Genomic DNA, 23,695 nt, shown 5'->3' with positions numbered 1-23,695 from the left:
ACAGACAAACAGATACAACCCTCAGGAATTTACATGGATGTCTAGCCTGCAAGAGCATGAATGGAGTTTCCGTTCTGTGGGAGAACTCTGACACGTCAAATCTTGCTTTGGTTCCAAATCAGAACCAAAAGCTGAAATGTCAATATTTCCCACAAAATGAAGATGCAGAAAATTTACAGTTGAAAATGATCCAAATGCCTGGGGACTGTCAAATCATTTTGCTTTGATGAGACCAAAAATGTTTCCAAAACAACGCAAAAAGTTGGGTCATCAAGTAAACAACAACATCCAGTGTTTTACTACAATACCAATGCTGAAACAGAAAGTAGCAACTTTTTGACTTTTTTCTGCAGAAAATGATGTCAAATTAGACAGGGTCCCAAAAAACTGACAGCCTACTTCATTTCATCCACTTGTTCCTAAAGTCACTGTAATAACTAGTTTCTCTCTCTTTCTTTGGGGTTTACACCTTTCAGACACGGATGGTGTGATTGCCTCTCTAAGATACATATTAACCTGGGTTAAAGTTGGATTGTTTCCATCTAAACAGATTTTCAGCATGGTTAGTGACAAGGTGAGGAAAGGAAAAAGTAACTTGATTTGGGAACTCCAGAATGCCAAATTCCCAGAGTAACTGAGACCTGCATTTCTCTCCCTTTGTCAGAGATAAAAGCTTCATGGAGGATAGAAATAGAAACTATAACGTTTCTCTGTATGAGGCTGATATTGCCTCAGGCTCTGCCTTCAATCCAACCCACCCCTGCCAGCTCTTTGCTCACTCTCGGCATGTATTATGTCAGAAACAATGCCAATCCCACTCGACACACTGCTCTCGTTCAGCGTGAATTACTAGGTGGGACGATGTAATTCAATGGGAAGGCCAATTTTAGTCCAAGTGCCAGAAGACAAGTTGGAAAAGAGAACAGGGACAAACCCACACCCAAGAAGTTTACAGAAGGTGTGCCCTGCATCCTGGCTTTCCCTTACAATGCTTACCAATGTCTCATACCACAGAAAGAGCTAAGTTTCTGAGAGGGCTTCACTGCCCAGGCCTCCGCTCAGCACGACTCTGTTTTTACATCCACAATTTTTCAGGCAGGTTTGCAAACCCGCCACCCTGGTGGACGAGCAAACTTCATTTGTGTTTCACAGCCTGAGGGAGGTCCCTGTGCTAGTCTGTAGCTTCACAAGACACGAAGCAGTCTGGTCACACCTGAAAGACTGACAGTTTTACTGATTAGCTAATGAGCTTTCCTGGGCAAGTCTCTCTTCTTCACACTGGGGGTTTCTGCTGGGAGGCCCACACCACACAGTCGCAGGAAAGGACTGCAGCGCCCACGGACAGACCCAAGCTAGCTTTAGTCAAGCTACTCAGTCACGAAGCATGGGCCTACCTGGGATTCATTATCCAGGGCTCCTGGTGGGTTTACACAGCCCATGCGGAAGTGTGCGCTGCAGCAGCTTCACGACTCTGCAGTGGAGCTAGCGTGGCCAGGTCGGGCTGGGCTGCAGTCATGCACCAGGATTACAGGGAAGACACCCCCGGTGGTCACCCAGGGGACAAAGAGAAGGGCAACTACAATTCTTGAGGTCAGTTTTGGGTGTCTGGACTGAGACATCATTTGGGGCCCAACCCTGCACCTAATGATATCAACAGCAAAGCTGCCATTGGTATTGCTGGGAGCAGGATCGGGCCCCCCCCCCCGAAAAAACCCCAAAACCCTCAAGCTCCACCATTGCACCTCAGCTCAGCAGTGCATTAAAGCCTCCACCAGGGATCTCCGACTCAATCCACCTTAGGTCCAGCACCAGGCCCAAAGTCCTTCTAGTGGGCCAGTGCCCCCACCATGAATCCTGGCCATGCCAGGTGATTAACCCCCCACAGGAGCTCTCAGTGCCACCCTCACAGCAAAGCTAGAGCAGCATCCAGCTGATAGCTCTGCACCACTGCCAGCACGTCCCTGTGGCCTGGAAGGGGGCAAGGTTTCGCCTCAGGCCTCCAGACCCCTTGTTTCCCTATTGTTGAAGGGGCAAGAGATCCTGCCTGGGGGGCGGGCGGTCCACCAGGGCGGGCCCTGGAAGGAAACAAGGCTGCGAACCGTCATTCTCCTCCATGCAGCATCTCCCTGGAGGTTGCTGGGCAGCCAGGGATTACTGCCCCACACCCAGCATATATGGCACAGTTCGCCTGCCTGCTTTAAATGGCTATTTTCCTTCATTTTCAACCAGTGCTCTTGCTCTCTCGCACCCCAGCCCACACAGAGCTCCCAGGGCCCCCGGCTTCTAAATGGCTTGGAGGTTCTGCTCGGACAGCGACTTGGTAAGGTTGGCCTTTCTTAGCCCCGCCCGTGCTAGGAGGGGGCCGCTGAGTTTGTGGGAGGGCGAGGAAATCCTCCCTCTCTTTGGGAGCAGCAGAAATTTCGAAGAGAAAACACAGGACTGTGTGTGACTTCGGAGGAGAGGCTGAGGGATTTGGGCTATTGAGTCTTCAGAAGAGACGAGCCGGGGGGATTTGACAGCAGCCTTCAACTTCCCAAAGGGTGGTTCCAAAGAGGATGGGGAGAGGCTGTTAGTGCTGACAGATGACGGAGTGAGGAACAACAGTCTCAAGATGCAGTGAGAGAGGTCTAGGTTGGATGAGGAAAGACTATTTAACTAAGAGTGATGTAGCACTGGAATGGCTTACCTACGGGGTGGGAGCAGAGCAGGGAAGGGCTGGGGCTTGTGGTGCAGAGCAGGGAGAGTTTTATGTCGCCTGTGGTACTCGGGGAGTTGCCCTGGACTCCATCCCCCTTGGGAGCCCCGACAGTCTTGCTTTGTACCATTTCCTTGGTTGGTTAGGCGGATGCTGGGAGAAGTGCATCACACAGATCTCTGCTTAACGAAAACCAGCTACGAGCCACACTGAGCCACGTTGTGGTTTATAAGCACACAGACAAACCAGGCTGGTGTGCAGATACCTGTTCCTCTGCCTAGTAGAGCTTGTATATACTGGGGCTGTGGGCTGCTCCCTGCTTCAGTCTGGGGCTGGGAAAGGGAATGGGCCAGGATCTTAAGGCCTGTTGGAGACAAAGTCAAACTAAGTTATGCAACTCTAGAAGCGTGAATAGCAACATGTGAGTTGACATAACTTAGTCTGACTTTAAGCAGTGTCCCTGCTGCAGAGGAGGGATGGAAGAAACTCTCCCATCAACTTCCCTGACTTCTCACAACCCAGTGAAGTACCAGAATTGGCAGGAACACAATCAGCGGTTGATTTAGCATGTCCCTGCTAGACCTACTAAATCGAACCTTGGGAGATCTATCACCAAAGCTTCAATCTACCAGTAAGTATAGACAAGCTCACTGCTTGGCTAGGAGGTCAACCACAGTCAACTCTCTGACTTTATCCAACTGTCTGTAGGGAGAGATGGCTCTAAAGAGCAGGGGAGTCCTGGGAAGCATATGGAAAGAACAGAGATAAATAAAATCAACTCATGACTGAGTTTTGAGATCTTCTGAGGGATGCAGAGAATTATCAGTGCTCTCTCTCTCGCTCTCCAGGGACATCTCTGTTTCCACAACCATGATAACCAAGCTACTCAGACATGTTAGTTAACATCCTCACAACACCTCCAGATAGGAAGGCCTATTTCCCTCCTTGGGGTGGGGGGGACCTGAGACACACACAGCTGAAATGACTCCTCTGAAGTCATCCTGGGAGACTCTAGAATAGAACTCAAGCCACCCAAATTCCAGTCGACTGCCCTGACCAGGAGGTCTCCTCTTTCAGCACACTCCAGCCAGTGCTTTGGATTATCTGCACTGCTTGCTACTCGGAGTCCTGGGTTCAGATTCTGCCTCAGACTGCTGAGATCAGAGGGATTCCCAGCAGTCTTTCCTCTATCTTTTCCATCCATGGGCAGAATAAATTTTGTTATGCACACTGAGGCATATGGGGATGTGCACCACCAAAAGAAATACATGCTGCCCACTGTGGGCAGCTATAGGTGCTCTGCTAATCAGCTGAGTGGTACCTGGATCTCTCCTGGGCAGCGGCCCAAGTGCCCAGCTTACAGGAACACTGGTTACCGGAATAACAGCACATACATCAGTTCCAGAACAGGCAGAAAGGGAATGCTCACCTGGCTGATCAGCATCATTTACTGGCTCTATTGGTTCTGGCACCTCCAGGGAGAGTGCTCAGCCTTAGCTGGGGACGGGGGAGTGGAATAAGACCACTGAGTTTGATACCATCTGTACAGAAGGAGAGGTTGCATCTGGTGGCCTGGTGAGAAGAGGGCAAGACAGGCCTTTGTTTCACCATGTAGTGGGGCGAGTGCTCCACTACTGCAAGGAAGGGGTTAAGGAAAGCTAGTGAGACCCTGAACAGCATCCCAGTCACTGGATGAAGGGCTCCTGGGTGAACCAATCAGAGGGCAGCTTGCTGGAGCAGCCCTGCATATAAAGAGCTGGTCCAGCAAGGCTGGGTCAGTTAGATCCTGACTAGGGAAGGTGCAGGACCAGCTCCCAGTAAGAGCAAGCACCTCAGGAGAACAATACTGGGCAGGGAACTTAGGGAGAGGCTCCAGCTTGATGCCTGTCAGGTTGCTGGCCCCTATAGGGAGGCCTGGAAGGTGCAAGGGGGCCATAGGAGAAGTGATCCAGCGAGTGAGGAAGGGAAGAGGAGGGCAGGACAAGGCTGCCAGCAAAGGGTCCCTGGGCTGAGACTCAGAGCAGCGGACAGGCCTGAATCTCTTCCCTTTCCCCTTGCACTGCTCCCAACCACACCAATTCTGGCCAATGTGGGATGTGGCTTGTCCTGGAGGTCAGGGCTAGATAGAGGCTGCAGCTGGCCGCACTGGGAAGTGCCCTGAACAAGGACTGCTGAAACTCCTGGAAGGGGGCAACACAGGTCCTGAATGGAGCACAACTAGAGCAGAGAGCAGTGGTAAACAACACGCCAGCTAGAGGGAGGTGCCCTGCTGAGAACAAGCTAATTCTCTCACCAACCAGGAGGCGGCGCCGTGGCAGTGAGTTTGCCCCAACATACCCGCAAATTACGCTGTATTATTATACGCGTCTGACCAAGCGGGTCTTTGCCCACGAAAGGTTATGCTCCGATAACTCTGTTAGTCTATCAGGTGCCACAGGACTTCTCCTTGTTTTTGCGGATACAGATTAACACGGCTACTCCTCTGATAGAGGACCGCTTGTTGTTTAGGACTCTCTCAGTACTCCCTCTGGAATACAGGGCCACCACTGGTCCCTTTGTCCTACTCATGCTTGTCTACTTAGCCTGCAAGCTACTCAGGGCAGGGACTGTCTCTCCCAATGCTATACACAGCACCTGACACCCTGACCTCAGCTGGGGGCTGGAGGTGCTGCCATAATATAATCATAACATCCGATTGTCCCTCCCCACCCCTCTGCTAGGTGGCAAGTCAAAGCTGTGTCATTCTACACATCTCGTCTTCTCTCATTTTGGTTCAGGTGCCATTTTAAGCAGCTGCTTTATGCCACTGGAAAGCCACCTGCCATGCATGCTGGCCATACTTAATAACAATGGGAACTGCAGTAGGGGAGAAAGCACTCCGGCAGGGAGAATGGGTGAGCCCAGCTCAGAGTTCACACAATTAGTCAAGGCCAGAAGCTGAGCTCTCTGCTTCTTTGCACCTTAAAACACTTGCCTCCCTATGTGCCCTGGAAGGCTGGTATAACAGGCAAGGGGAGGCAAAGCCCTTCCTGGGTCTTAGTGCTCAGACTTTCCCCTCTTTCTATCCCTGTTCTGAAGTCTCCCACAACAGCTATTGCAGCCGACAGACTGGTGGCTCTTCCCCTGCATGAGTGGGTTACTTTAGAAGTGAAAGGCTTTCCAGTTTGCCAGACCTATTAGCATAACATTGAACTTGTGATAGTCATTAAGTAATGAAACTATTTAACAGGCATGTGCCAACCCTGAATTTACTGACAAAAAAGAGATGTGCATTACTGTCTCTGCAGACCCCTGGCTTAAAATTTGCTTTACATATTACATTAGATTGTTGCGAAAGATAATAAAATCCCACCTCTATAAAAATCCTTGCACAGACAGATGCACAATCTGAGTATTCTGCTTTAGCCTTAAATGCTTGACTCTTCTGACATAGCTTTTAACAAATTCTTTGAAGACCACCCTTATCGAAAATACACATTTTAATTGTAATTACTGTAGTACAAATACTGGCTTCCAAGGTTTTCCTGTCCCTTCAATCCATCTCTGCTCTCTTTCAGCCCCCTTGCTGAAGAGAGCCCTGAAAGAGACAACATCCCTTTTCTTCCAGAGAGCTGGACAAATGAGTTTCCCTTTTACTTCTAGCTATTTGATGAGCTAGTTTTAAGAGAATCCTGCACCACAATCAGTGCCTTACTAAGATATGAAATCCTTTGTTATGCCTAAAATCTTTGGAAACATTATTAACATAAAGATACAGTGAAATTTTATAAGCACATCTTGTGATGAAAATCACACAAATTTAATTAGTGTTGCCTGGAAAAATGCCTCCTATTGAACCATTTATGCCACTTCCCATTGTATCCTCTCTGTTCCTTCATGGTCTCTCAGTCAGGCATGGACCTGCCCTGGCCCTGCTAAACGCTGGAGGGGTCCTGGCATCAGGTGGGCATGATCAGATTTATGGTTTCACGTTGTGCAACGTGCTCCCCTTCAGGGCAAACATGTGGCGAATGCCTGGCGCCTCCGTAGGGGTAGCACATCAAAGGGAAGACTAGATGTATCATAGCCTGCTGACCAACAGCTGCTCCATTGCAGCCCCAGGAATGTGCTACAGGGGAAAGCCTGGCACATGAGGAGCCAAGAGTTGAGAAGTGAGAGAGAGACACTGGGCTGGGCTCTCAGTGTATTCCTGCCTCCCTGCTCCAGGGAAAAGACCCAGATCATGGGGTGTGGGATGCTTACACCAGAAAGGCTTTGAGGATATGGAAGGGCCCAGCAGCCTATACCCGCCAGGTTTCCCAGAGCTGCTGGGAAACACCACACCAATCCCCAGCCTATTGAACGTGTGCTACGTTGCATGGAGTGAACTGAGAGGGACGGGCAGCAGAGGGGCCTTTGCACTGAGGTTCCAATGTCTGGTGCAAATGGGAAAGGTCAGAGGGGGCTGGCAGTGATCCTATTTCCCTGTCTGAATATTCACCAGCTGCAGTCACCCATGCAGACTGGCTGAGCTGCCAGCACGACCTTTGCAGTGACCTCCACCCCCAAGCCACGGGGCCACTCTGGCTGTGAGATGAGAGGAGAGAGCTGGGAACTGAGCTGAACTCCAGCACTGAGGCAATGAGCATCTGGGGGGCAGGAGCAGGCCCTGGCATGGACCTGGTGGGGCTTCCCCAGCATCTCACTGCTGGTTGGATTTCAGGTCAGGGCACAATGGGACAGGGATGGGGCCTTAATGCTGCCAGCCCACAAGGCATTAACCACCACAGTTCAGTGAAGAAACGGAGCCACTACAGCCCAGTCTGGGGCCCTAGTAACTAGTGAGGCCCCAGGGTGTGACGCCTCCTGCTGACTTATTCCCTGGCTACTGAGCTAATCCACCAACTCAGCTCCCACCTGGCTGCTGGAGGAAAGGCTGTGGTCTCGCCGCTTCCCCCTGCTGCTGGGGGTAGGCAAACAGCAGTGCCCCAGGGGGAGCGGGACCCACAACAGGCCATGCTGAGGAAGAGCTGAGGCAAGGGAGACAGAGGACTCCCACTGGTGCACCAAGCCGCCATACTCACGTTGATCAGGGCCATGATCCAGAAGGCATACGACACATGTGTCACCACCATCCCTTTCATGGGCAGCTCGTAGTACGACAGGTTGCCGGGGTGGTGGGGGACCAGCGACTTGCGGATGTGAGGGAGGTTGCTGGTGGCGTTGACCGTGGCGTTCGACTGGATGCAGTTGGAGTCTGAGAGGAAAGGGTCGGCGATGAGTGGGCTGAGCAAGGCCCCAAACCCCACAAAGAAGTGAAGAGCCTGGAAGAGAGGGCAAACACCAAGAGGTTCATTTTCTGCTCTCCCCTGCAGAGAAGCTGCCGGCGACTCCTTCTAAAAGGCCAAGACCTGACCACAGAAATACAGCAAGAGCCATCCCCTCCCAATAAAGCTGCCCCCAGGGGAAGCCAAATGCATCTGCCTCACCTGCAGGAAGATGGCCGAGTCCTTCTGGTAGATCCTCACCAGCTGCATGTTGGAGATGGTGTCGATGCAGCCCATGGCCAGACCTGCCACGGCCATGACCACAGCCAGCACCACAACATTGTGGCAGAGTGGGATGATGGCAAAGACCACGGAGATGGCGAGGGATGATGCAAAGAGGGCGATCAGAGACTGAGCCAGCCTGAGCCGGGAGAGAGGAACCAGAGGGACAGAGTTACTGCCAGGAGAGCACTGTCCAACAATGACGTCTACCTGCTTACTGGGGGACGCACCCCTAGATCACCTGCAAGTTGCATTGCCACGTGCTTGCCTGTCCCATCCCCCTGCACTCAGACCCCTGGAGCACTACAGATCAGCACAGGCACCATGCACTGCATTACCATTCAGCACACAGAGGGGAAAGGATTACAGGGCATATTCCTATGTCAGATGGCGTAGGATCCAGCTGCGCTGATGGCAGGCAGGATTTGGCCCTTTCCATGGGTGAAGCCCAGATGGGACCATGACAATACCTAGCCTGGCCTCCTGTTCAGTGTTCCCTGTAAGCTGAGCGCTTAGGCAGCCACTCAGGTGAGACTCCAATGCCGCCCTGCTGATCAGCAGAGCGCTCACAGTGAGGTTCTGTGTTTCTAGGGCTGGTGCATGTTTGCACACGCTTGGGTCCATGTAACAATTTTATTCCACCCACGGAGGGGAAAAACGTGCAGGTGGATGGAATAATGTAGAGGAAACGTTGCTCCTGTCTAACAAAGGCCACAGAAATAGGTGTCTTAGATACAGGCTCAGCTGCTGTGGTAGGGACGAGCGGGACAGACTAGCTCATTATACCCCCAGGTGGAGCTCCCCTCCACCACAACAGTGGGACCTGGTCAGTTTCCCCTTGTAATCATATGAAAGGGCCCAGAGCTCCTACTTATCCAGCCACTGCCTCAGGTCAGTTCTCCCTACAGGATCTTAGCAGGAGGTGGCCAAGCGCCTTATGTCACAGGCCCCGTCAGCAATAAGCTGGCTCCCCGCATTCTGCCCAGACTGTCAGGAGCTAAGCAGGGAGCCATGCTGCTCTCCCTGGGCGCGGCCAGCTCACTGCATAAGAGGAGTGAGCCCAGGTTGGCACTGTACTGCTGTGAAGCAGCCAAGTTTGAAGGGAGGAAGGAAGGAAGGAAATAAAGACCAGACAGCAAAGCCCTGAAAAGACCAAGACTAGCAAAATGTGAGCCTCTGTAGATCCTCGGCAGAAAACAGCTAGCACAGACAAGCTCCCTTCGAGAGCATTAGCACCTCACTTCCCCTTCGGACGCCCCAGTGGAGCAGGGCTGCTCCCTGGGTGATATGGAAGTATGACTGCTGACCTGACCAGATGGGGGGCATTGTTGGGTGATAAGACACTCCAGTTCAGGCTGGAGACAAAGGGATCACCAACAACGGCAAAGTGCCCCCCTGCCTCACTCCCCGCACTGGCAGAAAAACTATCCCACCTGCTTGCCTGCCCACCTGCAGAATCCTTCCCCCTCACACCCGAGCGATGCGTGGCACAGAGGAAATCCACGGCCACATCTCATTCCAAGCCAAGCCGCTCCATGGGCAGCATCTGAGTCACAAGTCCTGGCTTCGCCCACCTGAGTAGGCCCCCGGAGCTGACCCTGCAGCACAGAGGCCTGTGCCCTTCAAGAGGGGACTGGAATCTGAGGGCTGTGGGCCTGTTCCTGAGGGTTGGCAAATGTTCTGAATAGGAGAATAACTTGTGTCTCCCAGCCAATATGCTGCTCCCTGCCACTCACCCAGTCAGAGCCGTGGCTGGGCAGCAGCCATTTGCCACACTCGTTTGCTTGCTAAGCCTGTAGCTATCTCCCTGCCTTGCCAAGGGCTTTAAGAGAAGAGTACGAAAAGGGTTGTGGGAAACCAAAATCCATCCTCCCAAGCAGGTTGCCTACCCATTGGAGCAGCTGGCGAGGAGCCAGGACTTCTGCTAGGGAGTCCTGACTACTACTTGTGTGTTGGCCTTCTCCTCTCTGCACCACCACTCCCGCATGTGCAAAAGGGGCAATTCCACCTTTGCAGAGTGCAGGAGGCTTAATAGCTCTTAATACACTTTGGAATCCTTGGGCAAAGCAGACCTAACTGCAAATTGACCTTCTTACTTGGCTGCATGGCGTGAACCTGATATTCCGGACTCTCAAACCCTTTGAGCTCAGCTCCCCGCATTCAATTAAAAAAAAATGTAATTGTTTTTGAGGGTTCAACATGTTGCAGAGCATCTTCCTAGCCTCTCCTGCTGTGTTGCCCTTTTAAAAACCCTGATCCCCACAAGCAAATTCACAAGATGCAGAAAACACAAACCCCAAAGGCACACGGTGACAGACTAAATCGGGCAAGTCAGGGAAAGGTGTCACGGAGGGACAAGGCAGCCCTCGGGACCATGGCAATTCCCTCCCCCCGACCCGGAAGAGAGCTGGGGTCCATGAATAAAATAAATGGTAAATAAAAATGATCACAGAAAATAAGTTTTAAATAAATTGCAAAGTTAAAAATCTATCATTATTTTTAAGTTAAATCTGTTCCAATCATGTGATCAATAGCTGTCTGAAAATCTACATTGTGGTTTCCTATTCATTGAAAGAAGTGTACATGGCAGCTACAATTGGCTTTGATGGGATCCACACTCGTGGTGGGAACCGCTGCTGTAGGTATTAGCAGCCAGTCACTATGAGAGGGCAGAAACATGCACTGAGAGATCCCAGATGTGCCTTTTGTGTTCTGCAGTGTTAGCAAAACAAGTGCCACTGCTTGGTTAGACAGCACATTCATTACCAGGGTTAAACATTAATCGTGAATTATTTCATGTCCTTAACAAGCACTAACAAGATAGGTTCTATTTAAAAATATAGCAGAAATGTCTGCCTCTAGCAATACACAACTACCGATACAATCACGTCTTTATACAGCTCCTGTAGCAAGCAACAAGAACACCCACTTTGTATTCTCTCCCCTGGGTTCCCCCCAACTTTGGCCTTGGTGAATATGAAGGAATCGCTTGCTTCCCGCCCCTGAGCTCAAAATGAAGTCACTTGCTTTTAGGTCTGTTCAGGGAGCACACAGCTCTCTCCAAAAGGTGGGTCTTGGCCTCCCATTGCAAGGCAGTGTGAGCAGGCTGGCCAAACCCGGGGGGAACAAAGTGGGAGGGCGAAATTTTGTAAGATGGGGCGCAGTACGATTGGCTGCTGGATCTCAGGCTCACCGACCTCACTAAAAATGTTGAAATCTGTTACTGTTTTTAGGTCTGTGTATTCACATTTCTATACTGATTAAAGGTTTTACATTCTGCAAATGTCTTTTCTTACACCTGACGAGTTTGTTTGGGGGTTTTTTCATATGAACATAAGCGAAATTTCTGTGAGTTTGGATTACATTAGACAGTTGCAGAAGGTGGGGGCAGCTAATTTCAGGGACAAAAAGTGGGGCCTGAGGTGAAAAGTTTGTTCACCCCTGGTCTAACTCATTAGGTGTCTTGGGAAACCTCAGCTCTTTTCCAGAATCTTGGTAAGAGGCATGAAGTCAACCCAGGTCCTGAGGACGAAAAATCCTTGAATGCCTCATTGTTTTTTGTTTTTTTTTTTTTTTAAAAGGTACTGACACTAGTATCACATCCCGAGTGCAACTTCAGCAGCTCCTGCTGTCTTGTTGGCTTCTGGCTTCAGTGGGAGACAGTGGTGACCTATCCTAACCTTTTGTAAGCTCTGCCTGGCATAAAAACCTGCTATCTCCCTTCCCACAAGGGATGACATTGCACTGGGGCTGAGGGATTCCTGTACAAACCGAGAACATGATCACAGAAATATTCACAACTTGTCAAAAGCAAGGGGAATGAGAGGAAGGGATATGGAACCTCACGCTTTGGTGTTTAAGCCAATTTCTTAATGATGGGCTAGGACAGAGGTGTGCAAAATGGGAGGTGGCCCCCTGGGGGGGGGAGTGAAATTTCCTAAGAGGGGGCAGCACAATCAGCTGCTGGCTCTCAGCTTCATGTGTCTTAGAGTTCAACATTTTGAGTGTTACTGATTATATGTTTGTGTATTCACATTTACAAAATATGATTAATAAAACTCTTTACATTCTACAAACTTACTTTCTTACAAAACAAAAAAGCAGTCAAGTAGCACTTCAAAGACTAACAAAATAATTTATTAGGTGAGTTTTTGTGGGGCAGACCCACTTCTTCAGATCATAACCATACCAGAACAGACTCAATATTTAAGGCACAGAGAACGAAAAACAGTAATCAAAGTTGACAAATCAGAAAAAAATTATCAAGGTGAGCAAATCAGAGAGCAGGTGACAGGCCTGTTCTCTCCCACAGACAACCTCCCAACCTTATGAGGACTCTAACCAATAGCCACCGTCTATACTGCAGGAACACCAGTCCTGGGACTTTTCCTTGCAACAAAGCCCACTGCCAGCTTTGTCCACATATCTATTCTGGCGATACCATCACTGAACCTAGCCAGGTTACTCACAGAATCACGGGCATATTCTCATGTTCCTCAACTAACATCATATATGCCATCATGTGCCAACAATGCCCAGATGCTTTGTATATTGTACAGACTTCAAACTCTCTTAGACAAAGAGTTAATGGGCACAAAACAGACATCAAAACATTCCTTATCCATGACCCAGTTAGTCTACATTTTAATAGAGTGGGCCATTCTGTTAATGACTTAAGAGTTTGCGTCTTATTGAAGAAGAATTTCCAGTCTGCTTTAGAAAGAGAAACTGCTGAACACTCTTTCATATTCACATTCAACACATTAACACATGGTTTGAACTGGGATGCAAATTTTCTGGGACATTATAGGGACTCTTTGGCATACCTGGCTTAATCTAATTCTTGACTCCCTGCCCCTCTGCTCTCTGATTTGCTCACCTTGATAATTTTTTTCTGATTTGTCAACTTTGATTACTGTTTTAGTTCTCTATGCCTTAAATATTGAGTCTGTTCTGGTCTGAAGAAGTGGGTCTGTCCCACGAAAGCTCACCTAATACATTATTTTGTTAGTCTTTAAAGTGCTACTTGACTGCTTTTTTGTTTTGATGGTATATAGACTAGCATGGTTCCCTCTGTTATTTTCTTACATGTGCCAAAAGGTTGGTTTTGTTTTTGTTTTTACTTGTGAACATAACCAAAATTTCCATCAGTTTGGATGATATTAGACAGGTGGGGAAGGCTGCTAATTGCAGGGAGAAGTGGGACCTGATGTAAAAAGGTTGCTTGCCTCTGTCCTAGTCTTCAGTGCCCACTGTCAGATATGGATTGTCCAAGCAGCCAAAGCCAGATTTGATCCCCCCTCTCTCCCTAATACCCAGTGTGACACTTAACGCCAGATTTTCACAAGTGTTCGGTTCTCAGCAGGGACTCATTGTGTTCAGCTAATCTGAAAATCTGGTCCAGAGAACACACTAAAATGGGATTCTTTTATGCATTCCCATCATCAGTGAGCAACCAGCTGCTTACACAAAGCCAAGCAGCCAAGTCGAAGATGCACATAAACCTGGTTTGCCCAAAGGGACCTGACGTATAATTTAGCATCTTTCTAACAAAGCTAAGGGAGTGTTAAGGTGCAATACAGGGCAAGCAACATCCTTAAAAGCTGTCATCATCTATGCCCTGTTCAGCTTGTAAAAAGCTGTATTCTTCTGAACTCTCCACCATGGTACAATACAAAAACTCTGAACAGCCTGTCTCATAAGACAGTAACATGGCAGTCTCATGAATACATTTGCGCTTTAGCTACATTCTGTTCCTGGTGGCTATGTGAGGCATTTCTCGCCCTATAGTCTCATCTGCCAAAAGTCAGATGAAAGAGCAGCTCCCAGATTCAGGAACAGTAGTCAGAGGGCGTTCGAGATGCTGATCTTGCCTGAACACCCCAGGCTGCGTTCCGCTCTGTTACACACCTGAAGACGCCTAGATTTCAGCAGGGTGACACAAGAGCAAAGTTTGGCTCTAGTTTAAGCTCTGAGGGTTAAGGAACCAAAGGACATCTTGAGCCCCATATATAATCAGTGGCCCACTTAACAGCATAGTTATCCCTCGACTTGATTACAACATTCAGTTCTGTAGAGCAGCGAGAACCGGAACACATCCTAGGATTTATCTCAAATAAGAACAAAGCATAGACACCATCTACACGCCAAATCAGAGCCAAGTCTCCTGTCTTGACTGTGACTGTTACATCAATGGGGCTGCAGCAAGTGTTAGCAGAAGCTATCACCTGTTTAGGCAGAGGTAGTATTGCCGAGAGGTCTGAGGAGCAGACTGGGAATTAAGAGCTCCTGAGTTCTAGCTTTTACAACCCTGCATCATTCTAGCAGACAGTGACTTCAGACAAGTCACTTTACAACCCTGTGCTTCAGTTTGCACATCTGTAAAATGGGGACAATATCAACTGCTTCAGGGCTTTTTGGGATTTCACTAGCTCACGTGTAATATACCTAAAGTGGGGTGCCAGAGCTCACTTTAAAGTTGGCTCTGTAAGTTTGCTCAGTGTGTCTTGGCATATGGGAAACATGTGCCACTGCCCACACTTCCCACCGCTTCTCAATAGTAATTCAGGCAACTGTTCTAAGCAGGCTGCCCATGCTGTGAAAACGTAAAAAAGGAGAACTGGTTTATTTGGGCAGAATTCTGAAAAATGTTAACAATCCGAGACACAAAAAATCCATTCTTAGGGAAAGCCTGAAAGGTCCATTCTGCACAGACTGGACTATGGGAAGACCCAGCATGAACCTGGCATTTTCAACTGAGTAATCATAGGTCTGCATGTGCCCAATGTCACCTTCAAACACACAGGCTAGTAGATAAAGTGCTGGCAAAAGGTGTGAGCTGAGTCTGAAATCCACTGCCCATAGCCACAGGTAATGGAAGCAGTGATGGGGGGCACAGCACCCCCTGACTTGAAGGGGTTTCCGTTCTACCCAGCGTTTACAGTTTGATTCAGTGGTTGTCTGCACCCACCACCATAAAATTTGTTCCCATACCACTGTGCACATCACAGGCAGGGCAAGTTTCTCAAACACTGTCCCGTCCAGTATGCACCACCTGGCCAAGATGCTTCTGCTGATCTCCTCCAGGATTATTTCATCCCCAAGCACAACTGGCTCTCAGCCCCCTACTCACAACCACCTCCATGTGGTTCAGTGAGCACCGACCAGGGAGCAATTTCACCCCTGCTCTAGTCTCAAGCCCCGTTACAGCTGCGGTGTCCAGCCAGTTCGGAACGAGCCACGTTATTCTGAACACATATTTATTGCTCAGGCCACCAGCCACGCGAGCCAGCGCTGCGCACCAGGGCTTTCCGGGTGCAATTCCGAACGCCTCCTCACAAGCCAAGAGACCAGCTGAACGCCACTCTGCGCAACCCCTTATACCCGGGAGGGAACCCTGCAAATCATGATCTGGAGACACGTGGGAACTCGACCCATTTGTACAAACCCAGCCACCCTGCCCCATGACGCCTCGGGGAACCCACGGGGCGGGCTGAGCAACAGCCCTCAAACCAACCCCGCGCACACGGAGGCTTGGAAACCCGGAGCTGGGCGGCTCAACGTTTCTGCTCCCCGGAGCCCCTGGCACGGGAGCGGCCACAGACCCTGCCGGGCTGCACTTGGAAGCCCGGGGAAGGAGCGCAGCGGCACCCCCCCCCCCCCGCCCCCGCCGCCTGCGAGGCTGAAATTCCGCCTGGCAAAGCCGGGAGCCACTTGGCGTTTGGCGCACTGTTGGCGGGGGTCGGCTCTTGTTTGCCCGGAGGCCGGGACGGCTGCCCACAACCCTTCTACACCGCTCGGTTCGCCGCAGAGAGGGCGCGAGTCAGCGGTGCCCGGCGAAGCCCAGCCACGCTCCGCACCCGACAGGAGGAACCCCGCAGCCTCCGCTCCCGGGAGGAGCTGGAACCGCGCCCCGCACCGACTTGAGTTTGCGCAGCGCCGAGCACGGAGGTGTTGGGAGCGCGGCAGCGGGCCGGGAGAGCGAAGGGGACGTCGCCGCCTCCGGGGCGCACGGAGCGCGGGGCCGGCCGCTTACGTGCGCTTGAAGACTCCGCCGAGGCAGCTGCCGAGCAGGAGGCAGAACTGCTGCGAGAAGAAGACCCAGGTGAGCTGGCGCAGCGAGCTGTGCGTCTGGCAGCGCAGGTCCAGCAGCGTGGGCCCCAGGAAGGCGAGACAGAGGCCGAAGCTGAAGAAGACGCTCCAGTAGGTGAGGGTGGGCTGCAGGTTCCTCCGGAACAGGGCAGCCACCCGCTCATCCCACCCCATCCTCGGCTCAGCAGCGCCCGGGCTCCATGCGCCGCGCCGCGCTCCCTCCCGTGCGAGCCGGGCCGCGGGGTGTGCCTGCCTGGCGCGGGCGCTGGCCCCGCCCCGCCCCGCCCTGGGGCCAGCAGCCACCGCCTCCCGGGGCAGCGGGGCGGGGACGGCCAAGGTGAGCGGCCGGGCCGGGCCGGGCCAGGCCTGGCAGCGCCCGCGACCAGCCCGCAGGGCCAGGAGGGGAGCGCGGAGCCCCCTGCCCAGCGCGGGCCCTGCAGCAGCCACGGGAGCCAGGACCGGGAATGCCAGCGCAGAGCAGCCGGGAGCTGGCCGCCGCGTGGCGCTGCCTCCCGGCACACGCAGGGCTCGGAGCGGGGGTCAGGGCTCCCCCCTCCAAGGGCTCAGCTCAGGCCCAGAAAGGGGGTTAATTTCTAGGCCCTTCTTATGGCTCCAAAAACCCCTCCCGCCCCCACTTGTCAGGCGCCTGCCCCTCCCCGCGGGCTGCCGAACAGTGGTCCTCAACCTCCTGCAGCGCCTGGAACACCTCACACGAGCGTCTGTGCGCAGAGCAGCCCTGGGAAGGTTCTTCTGCCCGCCCCAACACGAAAAGGCAACTCGCACCCCAGCCCGCGCAACGCGACCCAGGGCACTGAGTGCGCTCTGGCAGCGAAGGAGCCCTAACATTCTGTCTGGTGCCAGCAGCCGACAAGACAGACCCGCCCTGTCTCTTGCCACACCTGCAACGTTGGTCACGGCACAGCAGTGCTCCCCGGAACTCGGTTTAAGCAGCTTTGGCTTCAAACACCCTGCAGAGCCAAAGGAAACCCCAGGAAGATGCGACCCCTCGTTTGGCACCGCCCAATCACTCTCAGAACAGCTGGCAAGGCCCAGGCATGGGGCAAAGCTACACCATGCTGGCTGGGTCAGTTCTGACCCCACTGCACCATGGGCTTTGCAGGCGGCAGGGTGCGTGTGGGCATTCGAGTAAGCCCAGGGAAACGCTGCTGCAGGGGCTTGTTTGCACACTGGGCTGGTACTCTGGAACTTGGTGAATGCAAAGGGCCCTTTCGACTGCTAACATGTCACACATCCCAGCAGGCAGCGGGAACTGTACCCAACTGGGGAGCTCACGATCAGACCCTCATCGTCCATCTCCTTTCTAGACAAGCAGACGCCAAAGACGCCACCTTCATAAACAAAAGCAGGGGAGCAAACGAAACCTTAATGAATAGGCCCCTGGCGAGGGCGAGAATTCCCTCATTTGTTAAGTGAGGGGAAAATGAAGCCACAGAGGGAACCTCTCAACTTCCTTGTGAGCTAGGTCAAGGTTATCAGCCTGTTGGGCTGCTGGGGAACATTACTTCCTAAAGGCTATCCAGTGAGTCAGTGGCAGAGACAGAGACAGACTATTACCCTACTCATCTACCCAAACCCACTTTTTAAGTAGGTAGGTTAGGTAACATAGGAATAATAGCAAGAAAGGATGGTTGGAAGCTCTGGGTTCAGGTCCTGATTCTGATGCAGAATAGAGAATAGTTTAGAGAAAATGTTTCCTCTCTCTAGTTTAGTTCCTCCCTCTATTAAATGGGCCTAATGACCAGTGTTCCCTCTCATCTTTGCGATCATGTGCTGAATAATTTTTATGTGCACCATGGCCTGTGGAATGTGCACCACCTGTAGGGACACAACCTGGTGGTGAGCATGCTGCTAAGCAGCCAGGCGGTGTTTGAATCTCTCCTGAGCGGCCGCACAAGTGTGTGGCTAATGGGGAACACGGCTAGTGGTCCTTACCAACAGCATGGAGGAAAATCATCTGTGCACTGCTTTGTAGAAGGGCTGGGAAGAACTCCTGGGCTGAGGCTCTGCTCCATCCCTGCCCGGAGCTCCCAGCCCTCTACCACTGTGGCTGCTGACTTTTACTGTACATCCCCAAACTCCACCACTGTGGCCACTGGCTCCTGGCCCAGGCCAGCATCCACAAGATAGTGTCCCTAGCCTCCCCACCCCCAAGTGCCAGGAGGCCAGGTCACACGGCCCCAGTCTACCCCTTGTGGGGTGCTGGAAGGCCAGGAATCAGGGCCCCAGCCTCTCCCATCCCAGAGCACCAGGCAGCATAGCCCCAGCCTCCCCATGATGGGAAGCCTTGCCCCTGTCTCCCTAACTCGAGTTCCAGGAGAGCAGGCAATGTGGTACCACCACCAGCTGGAGCCAGGGTGGCACAAGGGAGGCCAGCCATTGTGGCCACTGCAGAGTGGGAAGCAGGATGGGGTTGGGGTCAAGGCTACACCTGGCTTCCCCCAGCCCATGATACCCACTTGCCAGGGAAGAGCTACAGATGTTAAAGGCAGAAGAGACGGTTGGACAATCATTACCTCCTGTCTCACTTACTTCCCCCTAGCCTGGCCTCACCTCCCTCTGCTCAGAATGCTGCTGTGAGGAGCTTTTCCCAGCTCCTTGTCCTCTCTCCTCCCCTATCAGCTTGACTCCTGCCTCCAGTTGGCCACCTTTGCCCCCCTGCTCTATTTCCAGACAAGCCCCTCTGTGCTTTGCCCATAGGTGTGGGAAGTAGTGTGTGTGGGGGACCCATTTTCCCCATATCCAGGGACTAACCCCACTGCCGACCTGCTGCCAGCTTCACCAGCAAGCACCAGGCAGACCCGGTGAGGTTCTGTGGGGTCTCCAGAGTGTCCCCGGCCCCAATGCTGCCCACCAGGCTTGAGGGATCTGCCAGCCTGGGGGTTCCCTTTCCCATTAGCCCTGCCCCTGTGGCTCTGCAGCCCACCGGCCATGAGGCCCAGGCTACTGGTTCTGGAAGCTCCTCTGCTGCCCGGGGTCTGGCTGCTGGCCCAGGGCTGTGCTCCTGGGGCTCAGCAGTTACCCCAGATGCATCTCCAGCCTGGGAGCAGCGAGGGGTTAGGGCAACCAACTCTCCCAGGCCTGTAAGGACTGGATGCCATTGCTGCAAACATCTTCCAGTCGGCCTGGTCCAGGAGAGTTGGTGAGTGTTGAAGGAGCATGAAAAGGGTGCATGGGAGGGGGGGTCTAAATCAACAGCCCCCCTAAAAATTGTTCCTGTGCTTCTGGCTTTGCCTTCTCCCCTGCTGCCCTTCCCTTGGGAGGCACTCCCATGAATTGCCACACAGTGACCTGAGCTGCCTTCAAACCCCCTCCTTTTTGTCCTATTTTCAGAGGCCAGGGAGAGCAATTTTTCTGCCTCCTTTGTAATACCCTTTTAGGTACTTGAAAGCTGCGATCATGTCCCCTCTGAGGCTTCTCTTTTTCAAGCTAAATAGGCCCAATTCTTTTACTCTTCTGTCACAGGTCATATTTTCTAGACCTGTCATGTTAGTTGCTCTTCTGTGTGCTTCCCTATTTCTCCACATCTTTCCTAAAATGCGGAGCCCACAACTGGACACAGTGCTCCAGCTGAGGCCTGATCGGATATTGCCTTAGCAAGTAAGGGTTTAAATACCAAAGCTGCTCATGGGAATGTCTGGTCATTTCAGCATTACTGAGAAGGTACGTGAAAGAAAATATATTTGTAAAAAGTTGACCTTGTTTGCCTAAGAACACACAGATCCTTCAGTGTCCCCAGAGGGCAGAGCCATGTACCGAGTAACACTGGCCTAACAGTAGAACTAGGTTTGCAAGGTGACATCTTAGCAAAGTTTCAAATCCTGGTATCTATCCTGTACTCACAGCAAATTAACAGCCAGATTCCTGTGCCTGCTGCGAATTTCAAGGTAAACCCAAGAACGAATTATCATCAGTAGCAGAGCTACAGCCAACCACATTATTTGATGTTTGCTAACATGGATCAAAGAGATTTGCATATTTAAGCAACACCTCCTATTCACCTCCTGCTGCCCTCAGCTCCTCTTGTTTGTGAGCAGCACAAAAGCCTATCTCAGTTGCCTGGTAGCTAACACATGTTCCTCTTGGTGGATGATAGATTCACTACTTTCTTAATCCAATGGACCATGGTTTGCAAGGACTGTGTTTAAATCCAGCTCCATGTCCTCATCAGCATTCCCTCTAATTTTCCATCCACATGTGGAACAAATTTTGTTACATGCGCCAAGGCAGACATGGATGTGCAGCACCCATAGAAACACAGGCTGCCTACTGTGGGCGCTCTGCTAATCAGCTGGGTGCCCCCTGAATCTCTCCTGGATGGCCACCCAAACACTCAGCAAACAGGGAGCACTGGTCCTCATTTAATGTAATAGTGTTATGGTGCTGGTCATGCTTCCCTCCAGGAGTGGGGAAAATCACTGCTCAAGTAAGGAGTTAAAACAAGACGGTATGTTTTAGATTTTCTCTTGGGCAAACACCAAAGCAAACTGTGAAAACAAACAGCAAAGTTGACTTAACTCTCATTCAGTGTTCTCTGTAAGATTCCAATGCTGCCCTGCTAATTAGCAGAGCTAGTTTTTTTTCCACACGACTCAGTGCACATATCAAAATTTATTCTGCACATGGATGGAAAAGAGTAGAGGGAACACTGTTCTCATCCCAGGCCCAGGAGCAGGCTTGGTTGTTCTCTTGTTGACAAATGCAGCAGCAGCAGGATGGGACAGCCTGTCTTTGTACAGAGCACTGGAGGAGAGAGGGATGCTGCAGGTCAAGAAATGGGAACTTATTGGCAGTGGAGAGTACCATCCCAGCACTTGAGCAGAAGCTTCAAGTAACACTGGTCAAAGCTCAGATGCTTAGTTTCTCCTATCAACCTCCCTCTGTGTGGATGGCCAGGTAAGTCGATTTTAGCTAAGCAACTGCTGTTTCTGCAATCAACTTAATTCCTTAGTGTAAATCAAGCCTTAGTCTCTTAAGATGCTATAGCACTGAAACCAGTGGGAGTTAAATGCCAAAATACTTCTAGGCTTGAGGGGTGCAAGGCTTCAGAACAGAATGTGGGGCAATACATCCCCAGGTGCAGGACCAGGATGCTTCCAGTGCATTCCACTTCCTGCTTGTCTCCTGGCTGAGCAACCTCTCTTTACGGATTCCCAGGCACAAGAGCCTGTGGCCTGCAGAGCCTGTGCTTCTGCAAGGTGAAGCATGCATTCCCCAGCCCTTTTCTTGTCCTGTCCCTCCAACCCTTTCCAGGGAGCCACAGATTCAGGCCCCATGTTCTTGTAAGTACTGCTACATGGATGCATTGTGTCGGCATCCAGCGACAGCAACACAATGGGAACAGCAAGGGAAGCGTGCCCTTGCACCAGACCTTGTACCAGACTTAAAGGCCTTTTCACTGCCGTCGCCAAGCTAAGAACCTTTAAGTGAATTTGTGCGGAAATGGAAACACCCAGCTAGAGTCAGTGAAACATAATAAGAAAAGACTTTGTGTTTCTTTACCCACAAGACAATGGAAACTCAAAACAATGGGTTGAATTACTACAGAACACACACACTCAGAGCAAGAGCGTGTTGTTTCACCAGTGCCTCTGGCATGAATGGGCAAGGATAGCTAGTCCCGCAGCACCTCAATGTCACGTTCTGAAGATGTTATCAGCCAGATTTTCTGAACAGCTCTCAGCACGTTGAGTGCTAGATGCTTTGGAGCTGTGGCCCAAGCTGTGGGGGCTGAGTATTTGGATATCTGGCCCTAGATTGCATCATCCAGGTTAAATGTAACACTGAAATTCTGGCCTGATCTTTGAAGCTCCCCTGACTCTTTTCTTCCAAACATCCAATCATTCCTCTCATCTAAACTCCCTCTGCAGATTCAAAGACCCTCCTCACTTACCAACCTGCAACTGTTGTGTATTACTGCATTGTGCTATAAAAGGGCTACTCCTCAGAGGTGGCTACATTTTAATTTTAATCAGGAGAGTCAATATCATATCCATTTTACAGATGGATAAACTGAGGCAGAGAGCAAGAGAGAGAAAGAGGTGGTTGGCTCAAGTCACGTGAACTGATCCTTGTGGGGCTGGATGGGATCACTGACTTGCAGAGCTGTCTGGAAAACGGAATCTCTCTCTCATGGGAAAATCCAATGTTTGTGCTTATTTGTGTTTGTTTGCATCCCCAAAGTCAAAATAGCAATTTTTAATAGAACAAAAATCTTGGGAAAATTCCAGTTTAAAAATGTCATAGTGCCACATTTCAATATTTTCAACCAAGGTGAAAACACTGAACTTATAATTTTCCCAGTGGAAAAAATTACAGCATTTAGTCAAAATTAAACATTTTCCCTTGAAAACTAAATCCCCAATTTTGTCAGCAAAATTCCAGTGAGCTCTCCTGAAGTATTATCTGGGGAAGGATGGCAGGAGAGCTCACCCCTGGGAAAAAGAGAGCAGTCAAAAAAGGAATCCAAAATAGATCTGCTAATGAGGTCCAGCTCATTAAAACAGGGCACAGTTGTTTGGGTGCCTTGTACATCACAGCTCCCTAAGGGAACGACCCAAGCACAGGACCACGTTCCAGCAGGCCACAGTCAGTCACTGCCCCAGCAGTGTGACTGTAGCAATGAGGAGACCAGTTTGGCAAACAACAACTTCATCCTATAGGATCTGACCATGCCCACACATCGCACCCATGTCAGCTGCAGCCTTGGTTGATTAGGCAGGAAGCTGGCTGGAGTCCAGCCTGGGATCCCTCCACATTGTGGTGTGGCCTGGGATTTTCTTTCAGCAGCATGATAAAGTCCAGTGGTTCTCAACCTCAGGGTACATCAACTCATCTAAAGATTTGCCTAGTTTTACAACAGCCTACATTAAAAAAAACCACTAGTGAAGTCCGTACATTCCAACATTTCAGACAATGACTTGTTTCTACTTCTTCCTATGCCTTATGCTGAAATGTAAGTACAGTATTTCTATTCCAATTCTTTTATTTGATAGTGAGATGGTAGAAAGTCAGTGAGTTTTCAGCAGTCATCTTCTGTGATAGTTTTGCATGTTTCTGTAAGTAAGTTGTTTTTAAGTGGGGTGTAATGTGGTGATATGCAAAACAGATCTGACTCCTGAAAAGGGTGCAGTAATCTGGACAGGTTGAATGGCCCTTGTTTCAAGACCGCAGATTACTTTTTCGCTGGTGTTATGCGTACCCTTAGAGGTACATGAGAGAAGTATGGGGATGCTTTTTTTTTTTTTTTTTGGTAAAAGGGGCACTTTAAAAGAAAAGGGGTGGGAAACACTGATATAATCCCCAGATCAGTCCAGGAACTGGGTTAACCACCCCACTCCCAGTGGTGGTTAAAACCAGCCAT

General features: G+C 50.9%; 1 protein-coding gene across 1 annotated transcript in view; it reads right to left on the bottom strand.

Moving 5' to 3' along the window:
• MFSD4A (major facilitator superfamily domain containing 4A) overlaps positions 1-16,747 on the bottom strand; it is a 32,847-nt gene extending 16,100 nt beyond the window's left edge. The window contains exons 1-3 of the mRNA XM_074977332.1: positions 16,259-16,747; positions 8,164-8,362; positions 7,759-7,998 (exon numbers count right to left, since the gene is read on the bottom strand). Of these exons, the coding sequence (XP_074833433.1) occupies positions 7,759-7,998; positions 8,164-8,362; positions 16,259-16,488 (669 nt within the window). The 5' untranslated portion in view covers positions 16,489-16,747. The remainder of the gene's footprint in view (positions 1-7,758; positions 7,999-8,163; positions 8,363-16,258) is intronic.
• Positions 16,748-23,695: the final 6,948 nt, after the last annotated feature.

Source organism: Carettochelys insculpta, chromosome 26 (genome assembly GCF_033958435.1).
Source record: "Carettochelys insculpta isolate YL-2023 chromosome 26, ASM3395843v1, whole genome shotgun sequence".
NCBI classification, from domain to species: domain Eukaryota; kingdom Metazoa; phylum Chordata; order Testudines; family Carettochelyidae; genus Carettochelys; species Carettochelys insculpta.
The sequence above is the reverse complement of the archived record's forward strand: the minus strand, read 5'-3'. Positions and strand labels throughout refer to the sequence as shown.